At 41.9% G+C, this 18,862-nt stretch overlaps 1 protein-coding gene across 3 annotated transcripts in view; it reads left to right on the forward strand.

Moving 5' to 3' along the window:
• Positions 1 to 18,862, forward strand: part of LOC126993488 (phospholipid-transporting ATPase ABCA3-like) — a 76,145-nt gene that overhangs the window by 49,224 nt on the left and 8,059 nt on the right. For 2 of the 3 annotated variants that reach the window (XM_050852625.1, XM_050852624.1), the window contains 23 exons: positions 2,103 to 2,239; positions 2,552 to 2,656; positions 2,777 to 2,925; positions 4,488 to 4,635; positions 5,039 to 5,122; positions 5,785 to 5,951; positions 6,498 to 6,616; positions 6,923 to 7,047; positions 7,225 to 7,580; positions 7,862 to 7,993; positions 8,449 to 8,572; positions 9,177 to 9,331; positions 9,661 to 9,747; positions 10,057 to 10,336; positions 10,807 to 11,056; positions 11,393 to 11,580; positions 12,985 to 13,047; positions 15,005 to 15,162; positions 15,503 to 15,601; positions 15,874 to 16,026; positions 16,517 to 16,744; positions 18,089 to 18,200; positions 18,597 to 18,718. In XM_050852625.1, the coding sequence (XP_050708582.1) occupies positions 2,103 to 2,239; positions 2,552 to 2,656; positions 2,777 to 2,925; positions 4,488 to 4,635; positions 5,039 to 5,122; positions 5,785 to 5,951; positions 6,498 to 6,616; positions 6,923 to 7,047; positions 7,225 to 7,580; positions 7,862 to 7,993; positions 8,449 to 8,572; positions 9,177 to 9,331; positions 9,661 to 9,747; positions 10,057 to 10,336; positions 10,807 to 11,056; positions 11,393 to 11,580; positions 12,985 to 13,047; positions 15,005 to 15,162; positions 15,503 to 15,601; positions 15,874 to 16,026; positions 16,517 to 16,744; positions 18,089 to 18,200; positions 18,597 to 18,718 (3,541 nt within the window). The remainder of the gene's footprint in view (positions 1 to 2,102; positions 2,240 to 2,551; positions 2,657 to 2,776; positions 2,926 to 4,487; positions 4,636 to 5,038; positions 5,123 to 5,784; positions 5,952 to 6,497; positions 6,617 to 6,922; positions 7,048 to 7,224; positions 7,581 to 7,861; positions 7,994 to 8,448; positions 8,573 to 9,176; positions 9,332 to 9,660; positions 9,748 to 10,056; positions 10,337 to 10,806; positions 11,057 to 11,392; positions 11,581 to 12,984; positions 13,048 to 15,004; positions 15,163 to 15,502; positions 15,602 to 15,873; positions 16,027 to 16,516; positions 16,745 to 18,088; positions 18,201 to 18,596; positions 18,719 to 18,862) is intronic. The other variant, XM_050852626.1, reaches the window with a different exon arrangement.

Consider the following 18,862-nt stretch of genomic DNA (forward strand, 5'->3'; position numbering starts at 1 on the left):
AGCCGCTGAACCCGACCGTGACCCCGGCCGGACACGCCAGGCCCGGAGGCTCAGAGAACACTGCGTGGCCTCAGCGAGGCTTGACACTGCCCCCAATCACACAAAGGCTCACTCTGCACTTCCTCTGGGCAGCACACGGCAGCCTGCCTCGCCTCAAACCTTACCTCCTGCACCTCACCTCTCAGTGCCTCTAGGCCCCTCTGTAGCTCACCCCGGACCTCCTCACAGGCCTGATCGGTATACTGCCGTGCCTCCTGCCGCACAGAAGCCAAGCTTGCTTGTAGTGCCTCCTCAAGCCTGCTGGCCTGTGCCTCGAGCGCCTGGCCTGCTCACGGGCCTGCTCCTCAAGCCTGCTGGCCTGTGCCTCGGAGCGCCTGGCCTGCTCACGGGCCTGCTCCTCAAGCCTGCTGGCCTGTGCCTCGGAGCGCCTGGCCTGCTGTGCCTGCTTTTGACCTTGAAGCGTTATTTCTGCCTCAAGCCAGCCAACATTGAGGCAATTAACTCCAGCTGGCCAGGCTTAGCGTCTTCATCAGCCTCAAGGTCACCACTACCCCCACCACTGCTCCGCCAGCCGCACCGTGCTCGCTGAGCTCCATTGTGCCTGAGGCGTCACTCTTTGTCTGCCCGTCCACTCACAGCACATTTCCACCCTGCTCCTGACACCACTGTTGTACTCCACTTGTCTACCCCTCACACAGGCAGACAGGTGCTCTCCCCATTACTTAAACTGGGCTCGCTATGGAAAACACAGTGCTCCCACGAGGCGGACAGCAGACACAAAGACACTCCGGCGGACACACTCGCACACACCCACAGAGCACACAGCGAGGCACAATTAAATACAGGGCGGACTTTCTTGGGGTTTACTAAGCAATAGCACGTTGTACAATCCTTATAGTCCAAGGGGGAGGCAGTCAAGGCACAAATCACAGGCGATTAAGTCCTAAGGCACAGAGCACAGGCGAGCGCGTCCTTTGTCTTCTCTCCGTCTCCACTCTTCCTCGCCGCATGGCGTCCCTCTCCAGCCCGCCCCCTCAACGGGGCCGCAGGGAACCCTCATTACGTCACGTGGCGCCAATTACAATTTAAACTAAGCTAAGCCTTGGCGTAACAGTATTCATTTGCACACCCAGTGATGCCTCAGAGCACTCAATAGAACTTAAAAGCTATCTGAGGGAAGAAAAAAAAAAGAGACACGTTAAATAGGAAAACAATAAAGGAAAGAAACTCAATATACTGCTTACCTCATGGACCTTACCTTGTTGTTCTTGGTGTTTTGCCCTCCTGTTTTGTCTTTAGCCGACCTTGTTGATCTATCTCTTCTGCCTACCTTGCATTCGCCTGTCTGTGTTCACCTTGTCCTTGTGGCTGACTGTAAGGGAAATATTGGCTGATGTTATTGGTTTATCCTTGTGGTGGTTGAGTCTACATTTTTGTGGCTAGGTACGTAGTATACAAGGATGAGTATGTGTGGTTGTTTAATGGTTTCCTGGTATGTGTGTGTGTAGCTATATACTTAATGTGTGTGTGTGAGTTTCATTCTCGAGAAGGGATAGATTAATAAATTCTCCAGAGAGACTAATGGTAAATGTTTTTATCATAGTTATAAATTATTTTATTTACTTTGTATGGATAGAATAATCAAATTTTCAAGATGATACTAATGGTAAATGTAGTTTTCTATTTATTAGTGAATTCATTAATTTTGTATGGATAGAACAACCAATTTTCCAGAGTGGCACCTTAATTATAATTGTGGTTTTGTGTTTATAAGTTTTTTTATTTCACTTTATAAGATAAAAGTGGTTTCTGTAATAGTACAAACTGACAAACATTAAGATCACTTCACTGGAAAGGTGCAAGTGTAGATAAAATATATAGTTTAACATAGATTAGATCACTTTTAAAGGAAACATCAAGTTGACAATTAGAAGAATATTTCCAGTGTATAAATTACAAATAAAGCAAAAAAACATATCATAGATTGAGTGACCACATAAAAAAAAGTTGATAGACAGTGATATTATTTTATAGGGCAAGTGCAGTAACAGGCTGTGAAGTGATTTCGGAGGGCATGGGCACTAAGTTTTATGTCGTTGCAGACATGGCGAGGGATTCTTTGATAGCATTGCCAACGACATCATTGGCAATGGAGGCGTCAGGCGTCGCCGGGGAGCCTCGCAGCACCCAAAACGCCACCTCAGGAAGAAGAGACAGGGCTTCTTTGAGTCTGTCTTTGGTGAGGATTATAACTGTTTGACATAAGTATGTACATTGTAGAGTTATGAATGGCAAATATCTTGGTGAAAAAGACAAGCCTGGTATATGTAGATAGATAGACTTTGAGATTTTGTAGTATCATGGGTAGTAAAGAAGTGAAGCTTTTCAAACTTGCCTAGATCAGCTTGCCTTGTTCATGTACATACATGGAAGACTAAGAGAGGACCTTTCTTTTAGGACAGAACATGCCTCAGAAAAATGTCTTTTTAGGAAGAGTATCATCAACCCTTATTTGCCATGCTGATACTCACCATTTGTCTCCCTTCCTCAGGCTTTGACTTGGGCCCCAAATGGCCCATTGCCTATGCCCCAAACAACACGGCTGTCACTGAGCTGATAGAAATGGTGGCGGAGAGGCTGGTGCTAGCAGAAAAGTGTGAGTCTTGAGCTCTGATCTCATAGTTTTACTGTTTCTGTGTCTCTTGCTGTTTGTATTGTTTCTTATTGCACTAGTTCTTGATTTTCTTCCCCACATATTAACATTTCCTTCCCACAGTGTATGGCTTTGCCACAGAGGAGGACCTTGTGGCCCACATGTCCTCCCTGTCCAAGCAGGAGGACAAGGATGCTGTGGAGGACATTCTTGGAGGCATTGTGTTCACCAACCCTTTCCCCAAGCCTGATCAACTCCCCATTAAACTTTCTGTAAGTGAAAGAAAGTGTATTTTGTTTTGATGAATTATAATTACTAACATCAGAAATAAGATAGACAAATAAGATATGAGAGGCATCTGTAGATAAAAAGATGTACACAAAATGCTGCAGTGAAAAATGTCTGAAGAGATGAAAGAGATGGGGAAGAAAATACAGAGTAAAGCATTTGTGGAAAGATTGGTTAAAGAGAGTAAAGAGAAATCAGATGGAGGAACATGATAGGAAGGTATCAATAAAGTATCAGAACGAAATACTTTTTTTGAAAGAAATTGCTAGAGAAGTGTGGGGAAGGTATGAGTGATCTTGCAGAGTAAAAATAAGTGTTGGGATTGTTCTTAAAATGAATGAGGAGATGAAGGAGGCATGGAAGAGGTGTTTTAGTCCATGATGGGGTAGATCACTGGTAAAATGGATCAGTAAAGTGGATGAGTACTGGAGAGTAAGGGTTGGCAGGCAAGGAATTGAATACTATAGGAAGGGAGGGACAAAATACAGTGTAAGAAGAAGGTGGGTCAGAATTCAAGGTAAGGAGAGGTAGTGCCAGAACAGGGAAATGGGTATAGATCATGAGTACTGGAGAGTAAGGGTTGGCAGGCAAGGAATTGAATACTATAGGAGAGGGAGGGACAAAATACAGTGTGAGAAGAAGGTGGGTCAGAATTTAAGGTAAGGAGAGGTAGTGCCAGAACAGGGAAATGGGTGTAGATCATGAGTACTGGAGAGTAAGGGTTGGCAGGCAAGGAATTGAATACTATAAGAGAGGGAGGGACAAAATACAGTGTGAGAAGAAGGTGGGTCGGAATTTAAGGTAACGAGAGGTAGTGCCAGAACAGGGAAATGGGTGTAGATCATGAGTACTGGAGAGTAAGGGTTGGCTGGCAAGGAATTGAATACTATAAGAGAAGGAGGGACAAAATGCAGTGTGAGAAGGTGGGTCAGAATTCAAGGTAAGGAGAGGTAGTACCAGAACAGAGAAATGGGTATCGTATAGATCATGAGTACTGGAGAGTAAGGGTTGGCAGGCAAGGAATTGAATACTATAAGAGAGGGAGGGACAAAATACAGTGTGAGAAGAAGGTGGGTCAGAATTCAAGGTAACGAGAGGTAGTGCCAGAACAGGGAAATGGGTGTAGATCATGAGTACTGGAGAGTAAGGGTTGGCAGGCAAGGAACTGAATACTATAAGAGAGGGAGGGACAAAATTCAGTGTGAGAAGGTAGGTCAGAATTCAAGGTAAGGAGAGGTAGTGCCAGAACAGAGAAATGGGTATAGATCATGAGTACTGGAAAGAGTAAGGGTTGGCAGGCAAGGAATTGAATACTATAAGAGAGGGAGGGACAAAATTCAGTGTGAGAAGAAGGTGGGTCAGAATTCAAGGTAAGGAGAGGTAGTGCCAGAACAGGGAAATGGGTGAGGATCAGTAACAGTATAGTGTCCCTCCCCCTTAAAAAAGCATGAACTCATAAAAGAAGTATGATGATATGTGATGAATAGTAACATAAAATAAAACATAAGCCCAACAACCAAGTACATGCACAGCTTTTCTCTTACAGTACAAGATCCGCCTAAAAGGGTCCCAGCGAGCAAGCAAAAAGAGGAACCCGTTTCTGCCGCCGCCGCAGTGGTACACAGAGCTCTCCTACCCACTGTTCCAGGTGCCCGGCCCACGCTCCCGCACCAAGAACAACGGCGGCAGACCAGGTGAGGCGGACACTGAGGAATATATCGTCAGAAACTGTGAAACCGTCTATTCTTTCCTTGCTTTAGAATATGGAAGGTTGTGTAGGTTTCACTTTGGGAAGGGATGTGTACAGAGGTTAAGTAAAAGGGAAAACTTTGTGGAACTGTATATTCTTTCCCCATGGTCCAAAATATTTAAGGTTTAGGAGTCTTCAATTTGGGAAGGGATCGGTATAGGGGAATGTTGCATTGATAAATATTAAAGCAAATAGCTGCTCTAAATTGATGTGTTTTTTTCTACATTGATTCATCAGTTTACACAAGTTTTCCGTTTTAATTGCATCTTTTCTTCATTCTCTTGTTACTATCAGGTATAATCACATTATCCTTCATCACCTCAAGCCTGGCTCACCTCTCTCCTCAGGTTACTATGATGAAGGCTTCCTGGCTCTCCAACACGCAGTGGACATGTCCATCGCTGAGTATTTCACCGGCAAGGACCCAAGCTGTGAGTATTGATGGGTTGATATCCATTGCCATATTATTATTATTATTATCATCATTATTATTGGTAGAGTGTGCAGTGTGAGAGCTCAAATGACATTATATTCCGAGATAGATGTCCAATTTTTGAAGCTGTTTCTAATGTTAAGGATTGAGGTTGGCAGAAATGATCTCTATTACAGTCTCTCAGCTTTATTTAACCTGTTTTTGTGTATGCTTAAAGGAACAAGTTAGTATAGCTTTATCTACTGTTTTCTTTGATCCATTTCGATAAATTTATATTCTCCAAAAATTGTTGTATGCTTTTATTTTTAGTTATTTCTGAAGTGACTGTCATTGATATCTGTAGTATGTCCTTATTTTTCTTTCCATATGGCACACCTGTAATGATGGTGGCTTACACTTGGGTTTTAAATGTTGTATTACTATTTATTAAGTTATGTGGCTAGTTTGGCTTTTTTATTTCATTTTTGAGACTAAGTTAGAGTAAAGTCAACATATTACAAGCTCAGTCATAAAAGTGATATAGAAAAATCAACAAAAGCACTTAACCATGCCTTGAAAATCAGGTCAACAAAGACAAATCCACCACAGTGTTGTTGATGAAGATTGCCACGTTTACAGTATCAGGCATTACCCTCCACTAATTCTTCGTCATCCCCGCAGCGACGTACACGATGAAGATGCAGCGTATGCCTTACCCTCCCTTCATTGACGACACATACCTGGTGGCCCTCCAAGCCTGGCTGCCCTTCGTCCTCCTCGTCTCCTACATTTATCCTGCCATCAACATTGTCAAGAGTGTCGTCTATGAGAAGGAAAAGAAACTGAAGGTAAAGTTTGTCTGTCTGTCGTCCACTTCACTGGGGATTGGCTGCCTCGGTTTTTGCTTCCCATAACAGAATCTTTACCAGGGTCTTGTTGTTCTTACATTAGCTTCATATTGTTTTTTCTCTTGTTCATCAGTTTACCAAGGTCTCTTCTCCTTGGCTTTCTTATCCTTCCTGTTAGTGATCAGTTGTTTCTTGAGTTTTTGATTTACTATTAACATATATTCTACATCAATCATCGAATCTTTATCAACCTTTTTTCCAATATTACATGTTTTCCCATTCTTACGAGGCTAAAATGTGGTGAGTGGAATAGTCGGAGGTGCATCATTGGATGTTCAACCCTGTAAAAGTGGAAAAAAGATGTAGAATAAAAAGAAGTGGTTCTGTGACAAACTTGGACTTTTAGGTTGAGGCTTTAGAATGTAAGCTCAGAATAAGATAATAAAATATAATCTCTTAATTCCCCACTCTTTCTCTGAGGGTCATGGGGTCATTGTTGATCATGGTCTTTCTCTTTTCACTGCTCACCATTGCCAATCCCCGCAGGAATCCATGAAGATTATGGGTCTTCAGAACTACCTACATTGGTCTGCCTGGTTCCTCAAGTCTTTCATGTTTCTTGCTACCTCAACTGTGCTCATCACCATCCTCCTGTGCACACACTGGTAAGCCATCGAGGATGTTGGTCACCTAGCAAGGGTCTACGCATATAATAACCAGAAATAAATCAAGTATAAAGTACATATCATGCACAACTTACTTTAACACACCTGTGCATCCAAATGACCAGCAAAATATGAGGATGTTGAAAAGATACTAGATGTGAGGAAGTGTACTGCTTTTGATATCTTTGCTTGAGCCTACATTAATATATCACAGATGATGGAGCTTCATTCCTTATGAAAGTAGATGTGTTACCTAGTTTATTTCTGATTTTGCATTGATTTGTCCCTTGATTGTTTTCTCCCCAGGAATGGTTCAGGAAGCCTTGCGGTGCTGAGCCAGAGTGACCCGTCTCTGGTGCTTGTGTTCCTCCTCCTCTACACAGTCACTGCCATCTGCTTCTGCTTCTTTCTCTCCACACTCTTCTCCAGAGGTAGGTCAATGGGACTGGTGCTTCTTCTGACACCTTTTTGGAGCCTCCATCGTCAGACAGTGCTGTAAATGTTTCTTTAGTTGTAAAATAATTGCCAGACATTGTTGTAAATCTTTCTTTAGTTGTGAAATCATTGTGTCATTGTTACATTCTAATCTCCTCTTGTACCCCACACAGCAAACAGCGCTGCGGCCATCACAGGACTGGTGTGGTTCCTGACCTATGTGCCGTACACTGTCTTGCGGCCTCGCTACGCCTCACTCACTCAGGGCAACAAGCTGGCACTGTGTCTCCTCTGCAACACAGCCATGAGTTTAGGGTGCCAGCTCACTTCCATGTTTGAGGGCACCGGCTCAGGGATACAGTGGCGTTTCCTCTTCTCTGGGGTGTCGCCTGATGACCCCTTCACTCTGGCACATGTGTTTGGGATGCTCATTCTGGACACACTGTTATTCTGCCTTCTAACCTGGTACATTGAAGCTCTGTGGCCTGGTGACTTTGGTGTGCCTCAGCCCTGGTACTTCCCCTTCATGGTATGTTCCTGGTACTTTCCTGGTACTTCCCACACTTATTGCAACTTTTTAGCATCTTTCCTGTTTGGGTTCGACTGATCAACTTGTGGCTAAACTGCATTACCTCTTGATTATACAGTTTATAAAAGAAATCCAGATGCTTTCATATGAGGTGTATTGTGTCATGGGTGCTTACTTACCATTGCATTATGATGTGTTTAAGTTTCTTTGTCATTACACACTTGATATATATTTCCTGTCAGAGACTTACTGAACTGTCCTTCTGTCCACTTGGTCCTCAGAGGTCGTACTGGCTGGGCAAGGGTGTGGAGGGAGTGAAGGAGTCAGTGACACCTCCCATACGAAACTCCATGTTCTTTGAGGAGGACCCCAAAGGAATACCTGCAGGCGTTCAAGTCAAAGGGCTCACTAAGGTAATGAAAATCTATGGGAACTCTTTTATCAGTCGTGGTGGGAATATCTGTAGATTTAGCTCTCCATGACTTATTATGATTACTTTCCCAAGAACGTAACCCAGTTGTAAAGTGAGGGAGGCCTATGGTTTTTGCCTTGAGTCTAAAGAATGGTCATGACTCTGCTTCACATATACAGGGTGGAAAGTAAAAAAAGGGCCATATGATTAATGAAAACTTAGTAAAGACCTGTAGTAAAGAGTAAACTTATTAAAGATGCTATATAATAAAGAGTAAACTTAGTAAAGATGCTATGTACACAGATGTATTTCAGTTATCATTTCAGTAGACGAAAAAGTACAGGCAGTGGGCTTCTCTGTTCTGTTTTTGTTGCCCTTGTGCTGCTTCCATTGCTGTAAGAAAATAAAGATAAATAAAACGCACACTTCAGCAACTCTGTCTTGGTATGGGTGCAGGTGTTCTCGCGGCTGAACAAGGTGGCGGTGAACAAGCTGGACCTGAACATGTACAACGGCCAGATCACGGTGCTGCTCGGCCACAACGGAGCTGGCAAGACCACCACTATGTCCATGCTTACAGGTGAGTCATCGGCATACTGCATTACTTATTAGTTACTTATCGTTACTTAGAATTACTTATTGTGTTGTCTTGTTGTTTCTCCTAAAAAAATAAAAACTGAACTATGGGTTGTATTTCCAGAACATGAATCTTAAAATTGAAGACAGTGTTGAAGTATAAGGGTTAGAAAAATATTACTTCTCAGTCTCCCTTTAAAAAACATGTGCTGTAAATAGGAAAACTGAACTATGGAACTAAAGGAGAACAGAACATGAGTCTTTAAAGGGTGACAGACTGACAGTGTAAAAGTATAAGGGTTAGAAAGAATTTACTTATCTTGTCTCCCCTAAAAATTTGTGCTGTAAATAGGACAACTAACTATGGAACTAAAGGAGACATTTCCAGAGCACAAGTCTTAAAATGATGACAGTGTAAAAGTATAAGGGCTAGAAAGGATAAAGTAAATGGAAAAAAAAAATACACAGATAAATTTAATGGTAAAAATGATGGAAGAAAAACCCGAGGAGAAAGAGAAGGAAAAGGAACAAGGGGAGAAAGAAGAGCAAGAAGAGGAGAAAGATCAGTAGCAGCTCAAGGTGATCCATTCCATACCCCTCTCCCTCAGGCCTGTTCCCACCCACCTCCGGCACAGCGAAGGTGGGCGGACATGACATAGTGACGGAGATGGACGAGGTGCGCCGCTCCCTCGGCCTGTGTCCCCAGCATGACATCCTCTTTGACGAGCTGACTGTGGCGGAACACATTATTTTCTTCAGCAAGGTAGATGTGGTGGGGACTTTGTTGATTGTATTTACTTATTCTACTCATTTATATTTTTCCTTATTAACTATCCTACTCCTGTTCATCTATCCTCATTGCAATACCCAGAAATACTACTTAAATTCCATGACTCATCACTTATTAGGGAAAATTTATCTCTTTTCCTGAATGTTTTGGATGAATTATATATGTGGTCACATCCTATTACTGTTTTCAGGCTTGCTTAGTTTTGTTTAACTGTGAAAATAGTTTTAAGTTTTCATTGCCTCACCTGAAAATGTTTGTACCGTTGGCATGTCTTGAATATTTTCATTTTGTTTCCTTTGCAGTTAAAAGGAATGTCAGGAGAGGCAGCCCAAGAGGAGGTGAAGGTCATGGTTGAGAAACTGAAGCTGGAGGACAAGAGGGATGCTGTGGTGAGTGGGATCAGTGGCTTGTGTTTTCTTCTTCCTTCTCTCGACAGATTTTACTCATGTTCATATAGGGGCACTGTTTAGGGGTTGTGGCTCAGGGCCAACACTGCAGTAAGGTTCACATTAAACAAAGGAATGGTACATCAACACTTTAGTATGGCTCACGTTAACCAAAGAAAAGGCTTATCAGCACTGAAGTAAGGTTTATGTTAATCGAAGGAAGGGTACATTAGCACTTAAGTAAGGTTTATGTCAACAAAAGGAGGCAACAACACTACAAGATCCACTTTAACAAAACCTCTCTATCCAAAGTCACGAACCTTGTCTGGAGGGATGAAACGGAAGCTCTCGGTGGGCATTGCGTTGTGTGGTGGCAGCCGTGTGGTCTTCCTGGATGAACCCACCTCTGGCATGGACCCTGGGGCTCGGCGGCTCATCTGGGACCTTCTGCAGCAGGAGAGGTCAGGCCGCACCATCCTGCTCACGACACACTTCATGGAGGAGGCTGACCTGCTGGGGGACCGCATCGCCATCATGGCCAACGGGGTGGTGCAGTGCTGCGGCTCCTCCCTGTTCCTCAAGAAGATGTATGGTGAGTGCTGTGTCTTTGCCAGTGTATTTACCTATTGTAATATACAGAATTTGAGCCAAGCTTGACCCCTCTTTTGGCCACCCTTCTCTATATTCTTTTACAAGAGCACATAGCACATAGTGGGCTTTTTTGTTTTTAATTATTTTTGATTTTGAGCCGTTTTCTCTACTGTGAAGAAAAAAGCTTGTATTGTCCTGTCTCCATATCTACTTTTATCTAACTTTGCTTTAAATTCATGGGTGTTCCTAGCTCTGATTGTCTCCTCATCAAGAATATTTCAAACATTGGCAATTCTGTTGGGGAAGTCAAATTTTTTTACATCATTTCTGCATCTTATTTTTCTTAATTATGTTCATGTCCCCTTGTACCTTATAACTCCATTTTTAACATTTTTATTTTTTCCTTTTATACTTTAGCCACAAACTTAACCCTTCTTAGCTTCTATTAACCTTGTTTTTTGCCTCCTCCAGGTGCTGGGTATCGCCTGATCATCGTCAAGGAGAGGGGCTGTGACGTGGAAGCCATCACAAAGCGGCTTCAGTCTCACGTTCCTGACGCTGAACTAGATCAGAATGTCGGGGCCGAACTGTCATACGTGTTGCCCACTGCTGACGTGGCCAAGTTTGAGGCGATGTTCCTTGAGCTTGAGCAGAAGAAGGCGGAACTCAAGATCTCAAGTTATGGAGCTTCACAGACCACCATGGATGAAGTGTTTCTGAGGTGAGGAAGGAAGAACATGAACAAAACCAAAATAGAATGAAGCCAGAGTGTATATTTCTTTAATGGAGGAGGGAGGGACAGAAGGAAATATATGTAAAATCATTCTTTGTATAATGAGACAAGGCTCATCAAATATATAGTTCTTGCAGTGGGGAATCACCCCTAAAGAGGAAAGAGCTATGTGTGAAGGTTAAAGTTCATGATAGCTTTTATGAGAACTAATGACTCTCAGACCTTGGTAACATTATATCACTCTGTTCTACTTCCTCTTACATACTTTTCATGCTCCACCATCAGTAAAACTAAAGCTGTGACTCACCATCTCCCTTCCTGCAGGGTGGGTGAGGCCGTGGAGCCGGATCTGATATCACACCTCCACCGCTCCACTCCATTCAAGGCCAAAGGCTTAGCTAATGGGGCGGCAGGAGGCCCGGTGGCAGGCGGCCCCCACGAGAATGGTCTTCTCTTAGCACGTTCAGACACGATTGAGGAGATAACAATGGATGCATCGCCAAGTGATAATGGTGAGTGTGATTGTAAAGCTTTTATGGGCCATGCTGGGTGGCAGATGTGACTTCAGTATCAGGATGAAACAGGTCATTTTCAAAAGGATGTTTTATCAAATGGTATTTTCAGCCACTTGAAATTTAGTGTGCAGAAGTCTTCTTTTCTTTCTGTTACTATATATTCAGATTTAGAGAAGTGATTTTAAAGCAAATTTATTATTGAAAACTTTATTCTGCCACTGTTCTTTTCATAACCTGTAACCACTGATAACTTAAAGTAAATAACATACTATTCTGTTATGAAAAAAGGGTTATACAATAGATAGATCTTGGAGTGTAAGTTCCCTCAAATACTGTCTTGTTTATCTAAAGCTTTTAATTTATTTTAGCATCTGTTTTGCTTGACTTCCAATGCAGGACTGATGCCAGAGAATGATTCAGTGTTTCATTAAAGTTTGCTGTTTGTCTTGCTATTGCAATTTTTGACATAAGAGAGTGCACCTCAAATGTCACTTACGTCTGTTGTTTCAGTGTTATATTCATGTACAGGTGTACATTCAGGGACACAACAAGTATGCCCTCAGATTACATTCAAGAATAGTTTACTTTCTGGTTCATGTTACATAGCCTTCACTGTCACACTGATGTGTCAATCAGTCAGTCAGTATCAGGCAATGAGGTTTTCAACAACTCCTTTTAATGTTGCCATTAGATAATTATTTATTCACAAAATTCACCCTGATCCACTGAAGATAATCTAGGAAATAGTTGGAATAGTTAATAGTCTTCATGATCTAGGACTTGGTAACTGAATGTAAAGATTGAACCCATCACTTAAGCAGTTCAGAGATCTTAAAGGATTACCAGATTCACTGTTACAGTTCAGACCAAGAAGGAATGTCAGACTTTGTCCATGAGTGTACCTGCAGAGCATGAACTCCTCAGTGTTATCCCCTCTATGGTCACTCAAACCAAGACCCAAGGAAAACATTCAGGCCCTCAGATAAAAGTAAAATCCTCAGTCCTTATAGACAGAAAAGTCCCAGCAAATCCCACACTCACTGTAAAGTACAGCACATCGTCTCAACAGTGTCCACCAAACCTTAACTGATGTAGTGCAAACTGACGTGTTACACATTCCAGTTCACTCCTTGTCTTCCATGCAAGTGTCCCCACAGAAGATAGTGTCAAAAGTCCTCCACACCCAAGTGTCCTGGTAGATATTCAGTTGGAATTGTATTTTTTAATGAAAAGGAAATTTGAACAAAAGACAACTTGGCACTCATTACTTTTAATTCCTGTATCGTCACAGTATGCATCATTAATTTATATAGATGTAGCTATATTTTTTATTTTTTTCTTCCACTTATGAGTCTACTTTTGACCTCAGCAAGTTATAATCACCTGTACCTCACCTCACAGGCCAACTGAGAGCCACTTGGTTTAACGCGGCCACACAGCGAGTCACTCTTGTCCTCCAGAATGGTAACACACACCACCGTTTTGTTTTCTTGAGTTATTCTCCAGACTTTATTTCATCACAGCTTAGTGACACCTATCATCTTAAGTTCATCACATTTGTTCTTTTGTTTTCTCATCTTTGTGTCTAATTGTTTTTCTCTTTTATCACAGTCTTCAGGACTTTCAATCTCATTTTTTTCCTTGAGTCTCCCTCCCAGTTCTTTTCATTATTATTATTATACCGTCTTTTACTTCATCACAATTGCCTTTCCTTTATAATGTACAGATAACTGAGTCTTCCCATATTTTCAAATATATAAACACTTGTGTTTGTAAGTTAAGAATTGTTGATTTTCACATTACAATGCTTATATTACTTTATATATCAACTAAACAATTAACTTAAAACTTCACTCCTGTGCATGCATTAAACTGTTGCATTATGGTTTATAGTATATATAAATGGAGTCATATACAGTGGCCGTGGCCACCCCTTGAGGGAAGTTCCAGTGAGGAGCAGGGCGCTGGAGATACAGATAGATTGATTGACCTAGGGCACTCTGCCTCAAAGCGTTGTTTGTAAGCAAAGGTTAGGTCTTGTGCCCTTTGGTGTGTTTCAAGCAGAGGACCAGGCAGGGATAATGTTGCCCACTGCCTGCAGATAGTTTTGAATATCCTCCATTGATTGGAGACATAAATATTGTTATCTTGTAATTAAGTTACTCATATTTTTACATAATTGTTTTAATATAAAAACTATATAATTGGACTGACATGAGCTGATGATGCACTGAAATTCATTGCCTTGCAGATAATAGTTAAATGCTTTTTACCTAACATACGCAAATTACGTCTATCCCACAAACAGTGGTGAGCACGAGCTAAAAAGTGTGGCCATGAGAATTGAATAATTAGAGATATACATTATAAAGCCGGTGATAATGAACCTAAGCAATTCTTTCAAAGGGAGTGATGGAAAACTATGAGTTCATGGCTCAGGATGTTGTTCATAATAATATAGCTCACCTCCTCTCTGGTGGTATTGTCATTTCATGCGAGTTTGTATGACTTTAGTACATATTATGGATGTGTTTGGCAGACGGAGTAACATCTCAGCCAACACACCGCACTTAGCCTAGACTCAGAATGGTTTGTTAATTAGATCTGCATCTCTTCCATGGAGATGCATGAGATGTACTACATTCTTATTGATATATGTTTGTGTGATAGACCCTCACCTGCATGCCATCCTTATAACACTGCTTGTCCTGGACATAAATCCCTCAGCTTCCTGACGGTAGTGTCAAGATGTTTGGATTGACTCACCCTAATGCCCTCGCCCATGCTTGAACATATTTGCCTGAAAGATTGCTGCTTCTTAGGCCGGCACAGCATGATGCAGTGCCAAGCAGACCAATCCTTTGCATGTTCCTCCTCATGGCAATGGTAAGTCATGAGTTGCTTTTCACTGCTGAGTTTCATGTAAGCAATGTATGTTCACATGTATTTTACTCCACTTAGTATGAAGAATAATTCAGGTTTGCAGAAAAGTAAGTGTACGACAGGAATAGAAAGGAAAGTTGTCCATATTATTGTTAATTGTCCATAGTTTTATTTGCATCACAGAGTACATTGTTGAGTAGAAAATACTGAGATGTGTCGCTAATTACTGTTAATGTAGTAATGATGTAGATAGGAATAAAGCTGACCTATAGAGCATGCCATTACAGTAACAGGTAGACAGATATATACTTAGTAAATCACCATTTGAGCTATAGTGAGATTGTCATTCACATAAAATCAGTCATAAACAAATATCTGCACCATTAAGACCAAACGCATTTGCTTTTTGTAATGAACTGACTCGTTGCCTAACATTCCCTTGATGGAAGTGCCAAGACTCATCCATTCCACAAGACGGACACAATGTAAAGTAACCCCCTGACTAGTCACACCTGACTCTCACAACTCGCTTCCACAGTGAAGAGTGCGGCAACTGGCATCCTGGAGCCACCAAGCCCCCGCCGTATGCCTCTAGTCAAGAATTCTGGCTGTCTCCTCCTCCTGCAGCAGTTTTGGGCCATGCTGGTGAAGAAAATTCTGTACACATTCAGAAATAAGTTCCTCACATTTGCCCAGGTAACACCCCTTCACCTACCTCTGTTTTCATCTAGCTTGCTAATTTTTTTCTTTCTTGTCTTTTCTATTGTATTTGTTCATCATTCTTCTTCCTTTACCAGTTGTTATCCACTGTATCCAATTATAGTAGTCTAAGACAGAGTGACACAATATTTTGAGTATATAAAAGTATTTTTATATGAAGCTGCCCAATATACTACTTCAGATGTTTAGTGTTATGTCTAGTGCGATGAGAAGCAAAAATCAGATCCATTGTTCTGTTTAAGTAATAAGCTGTCTAGTACAATTAATTATCTTTTGGAGGGGTGAGGAGGTGCTACATGTGTTGTTCCCTTGGCAGAACATCATACCCGTGTTCTTCCTCATCCTGGCGCTGTTGGTGGTGCAGACGCTCCCAGGTGTGAATGATTCTCCTCCCGAGGTTCATTTCACCCTTGATGTGAGTAGGAGGTGTTCATTTTAATGAGAGGAGCTTTTGCAAGCCACTTAACCTCATTCATGTGGATATTTGAATACAGGTTTGATCCACATTTTGCAGAATGCTGGAAATGTGGGATGTGTTGCTGTGATGATGATGATGTGTTGGGTGCTTCATCTTACCATTTAAGTAAATTTGCCATTCACAATAAGATGAGATGCCAAGGAGTGAAAAGATATGAATTAAATAACAGCTTGTATCTGTGTGCTTGACAGTTCTCTTCCCTTCTGCAGACCTTTGATGGCACAGTCACCACACTGCAGGTGACCAACCCAAACAACCTGACACAGGAGGTGGAGAGTGGCCTGGAGGGAACCTTTAATAAACGCAACGTGCTTGATACTGTCCCACCAGACACAAACATTACTACCCACATACTGGATGAGGTGAGGCATCTGTGATTGTCATGGAGTGGATGTCTGGGTAAACTGCATCCAGAGTAATGTTACATGATGGCCAGTAAATAACAAGCATGTTTACTTTATCTCTCCTTCCAAACAATAACATTCACCCCAGCAACAGTGTAGCAACTGGGCACAGCAGTGGCCAGAGTATGGGGTGCAAACAATCTCTGGGTGCAATCAGGAACCTTTGGAATTTGATTATGGCAACATGATAGCAAACAAAAGCAACTTGACTGGCTTGCTACAACTGAAAGTTGATAAGTGGGTTGCCATAAGTCTTAGTGAGGGTATAAGGATGGATGGAGTATTCTTGTACAGGGAACCCCCATTATTCCACCATTCATTCAATATTTCGTTTTGACATGCAATCTTCGCTGTTGCAGCATTTACATTGCAAATCTTATTATATAATCACTGGCTGCCCAATGACATATAAAACAAAGAATATCATTTTTCTCTTCCTTCTATCCAGGCTGGAAGGGATCTTCCTTCCTTCAACCAGCATTACATGGTGAGCCTGAGCATAGAGGGAAACCTTGACCAAGTGAACATCCTGTCACGCTTCAACAACCAGCCCTTCCACACGCCCCCGCTGGCTCTGACTGTTGCTGACAATGCTTTGGTGCGCGCCTTCACTGGCATCAAGAACCTCACCATCAGTACCTCCAACCACCCCCTGCCCAGGACTGACATTGAGAAGGTAAGGGAAGGAGTGTGTCCCTGCTGCTATCAAAGCACAGGTTTCAGTGTTAATGATTTTTTTACAGTACTGTGTTCAAGGTTATGAAAGGGAAAGGGATTTTTTTCAGAAATCAGGCATGAAAGGGTAGTATCTTGCCATGGGTGGAAGTACCCTCTTAATAGATTCATTATAGTCATGGTCATGTCAGCCTTACTAAAAATAACTTCTCATTATGCAGTATTTTTATCTCTTGTTTTTCAGTTTCCTCTTAACCCTTTCATTGCTAATCGCTCGCAACGAGACTTGGAGGGAAGGGGGTCTCTTTTAACCCCTGTATCTCAAAAACTATTCATCACAGCTAAAAAACAAAAACACCATTGGAAAAAGGAGGCCAAGATCTATAAGATTAGATTATGTAAGCCTATCATGTGAATGTACAGGCACATTCAGGGGGTGTCGCCTGTGAGCACGACTGGCGCTATAGCAAGCTTTAGCACCGCCAGCAAGTGATGCTAGTGCTCGCTATTTTAACCTCTGTATCTCAAAAACTATTTATCACAGCTAAAAAACAAAAACACCATTGGAAAGAGGAGGCCAAGATCTATAAGGTTCGGTTATGTATGCCTCTCCTGCGAATGTACAGACACGTTCAGCAAGTGACGCTAGTGCTCACTCTTTTAATCTCTGTATCTCAAAAATTATTAATCACAGCTAAAAAACAAAAACACCATTGGAAAGAGTAAGCCAAGATCTATAGGATTCGGTAATGTAAGCCTCTCCTGCGAATGTACAGGCACGTTCGAGGGGTGTTGCCTGTAAAAACGTATTTATGCGTGCGCAACGGTCAGCCATATTGAGGCAACTACGGAGGACATATCTTTATGGGGTGCTGGCAGGGTAGTATTGCCAACTGCAAAATTCACAACTATTTGGTCAAAATATCAGTCAGGTGATAGGGGAAGCTATGCAAAAAATGCCACTATATTGGACAACAACATCCACCAGTTACTTGTCCGTAGATTTTCCGTTCTAGGCTGATATGATTTTTCACTAAATTTAGTGGAAAAACTCACTGAATTGGCAATGCTGTAGGGTGAGAAATAGTGTTGGAACACTCATACGTGGGAAATTTGAGTGCGACTGGAACTCGCAGCGATCGTTTAACACCACCGGCAAGTTACGCTAGTGCTCGCTGTGAGCATTTAGCAACAAAAGGGTTGATATATATGTTTGATCAACCTCTTATTTTTATTTCCCATCCTCTCCTAAGCCCCACCTCTTTCCCATCTCTTCTGTACCACTGCCTTCATTGTAATCAGTAATGCTTGAGCTGTTCTCACTGCCATTTCTTACCCATGACAGCTGACACAAGACCAGCGGCAGAACTTGGGCTTCCAGATAGGGTTTAACCTTGCCTTTGGAATGTCCTTCTTGGCCGCCTCCTTCGTCATCTTCCTCATCCAAGAACGCAGCAGTGAGTAGTGTGGATCTTCTGTCATCTTCATTTGCATTTTCAGAATTGCATTGAAATATAGAAATGAACTAGTGTTGAAATAAGGAATGTTTATCAATAATTATTTGACCATATTTCACTCTATACCTCTGCTCACTTTCTTAGTAATTTCTTTCCTGATAAGAGAACTTATTGGAAGAGTGCAATTAAATGGCGGACATATCCGATGTACTTTCATTCGTTACATACATAAACACATCACTTATACTCATATGTATGCATGCGGTATTTTAAGTGTAGCCAACATCCACCCCTAAACTTCAAATGAAAATTGGCTGAGAAAGCTGTCAGACCATTCCATGCTCATCTGTCATCCCTCTAAGTATACATCTTAATAAGTCTTCCAACACTCCCCAGCCAAGGCCAAGCACCTCCAGTTTGTGTCTGGGGTAAACTTCATAACCTACTGGACAGCCTCTGCCATCTGGGACTATGTGCTCTTCCTCCTCCCCTGTGCCCTGTGTTTGATGTGCCTTGCTGTGAGTATTAGCACTAACATCTATACCTAGTACTTTTTATTGAGTAGTATGTTTTGTTTTGCCCTTGTCCTATTTTCTGTACAGTATAAAAGAAAGCTTATTTAAATATAATTTTTAAAAATCTGGGTAATGGGAGATTAGGGT

The sequence above is a fragment of the Eriocheir sinensis genome, unplaced genomic scaffold (genome assembly GCF_024679095.1).
Source record: "Eriocheir sinensis breed Jianghai 21 unplaced genomic scaffold, ASM2467909v1 Scaffold620, whole genome shotgun sequence".
Classification (NCBI taxonomy): domain Eukaryota; kingdom Metazoa; phylum Arthropoda; class Malacostraca; order Decapoda; family Varunidae; genus Eriocheir; species Eriocheir sinensis.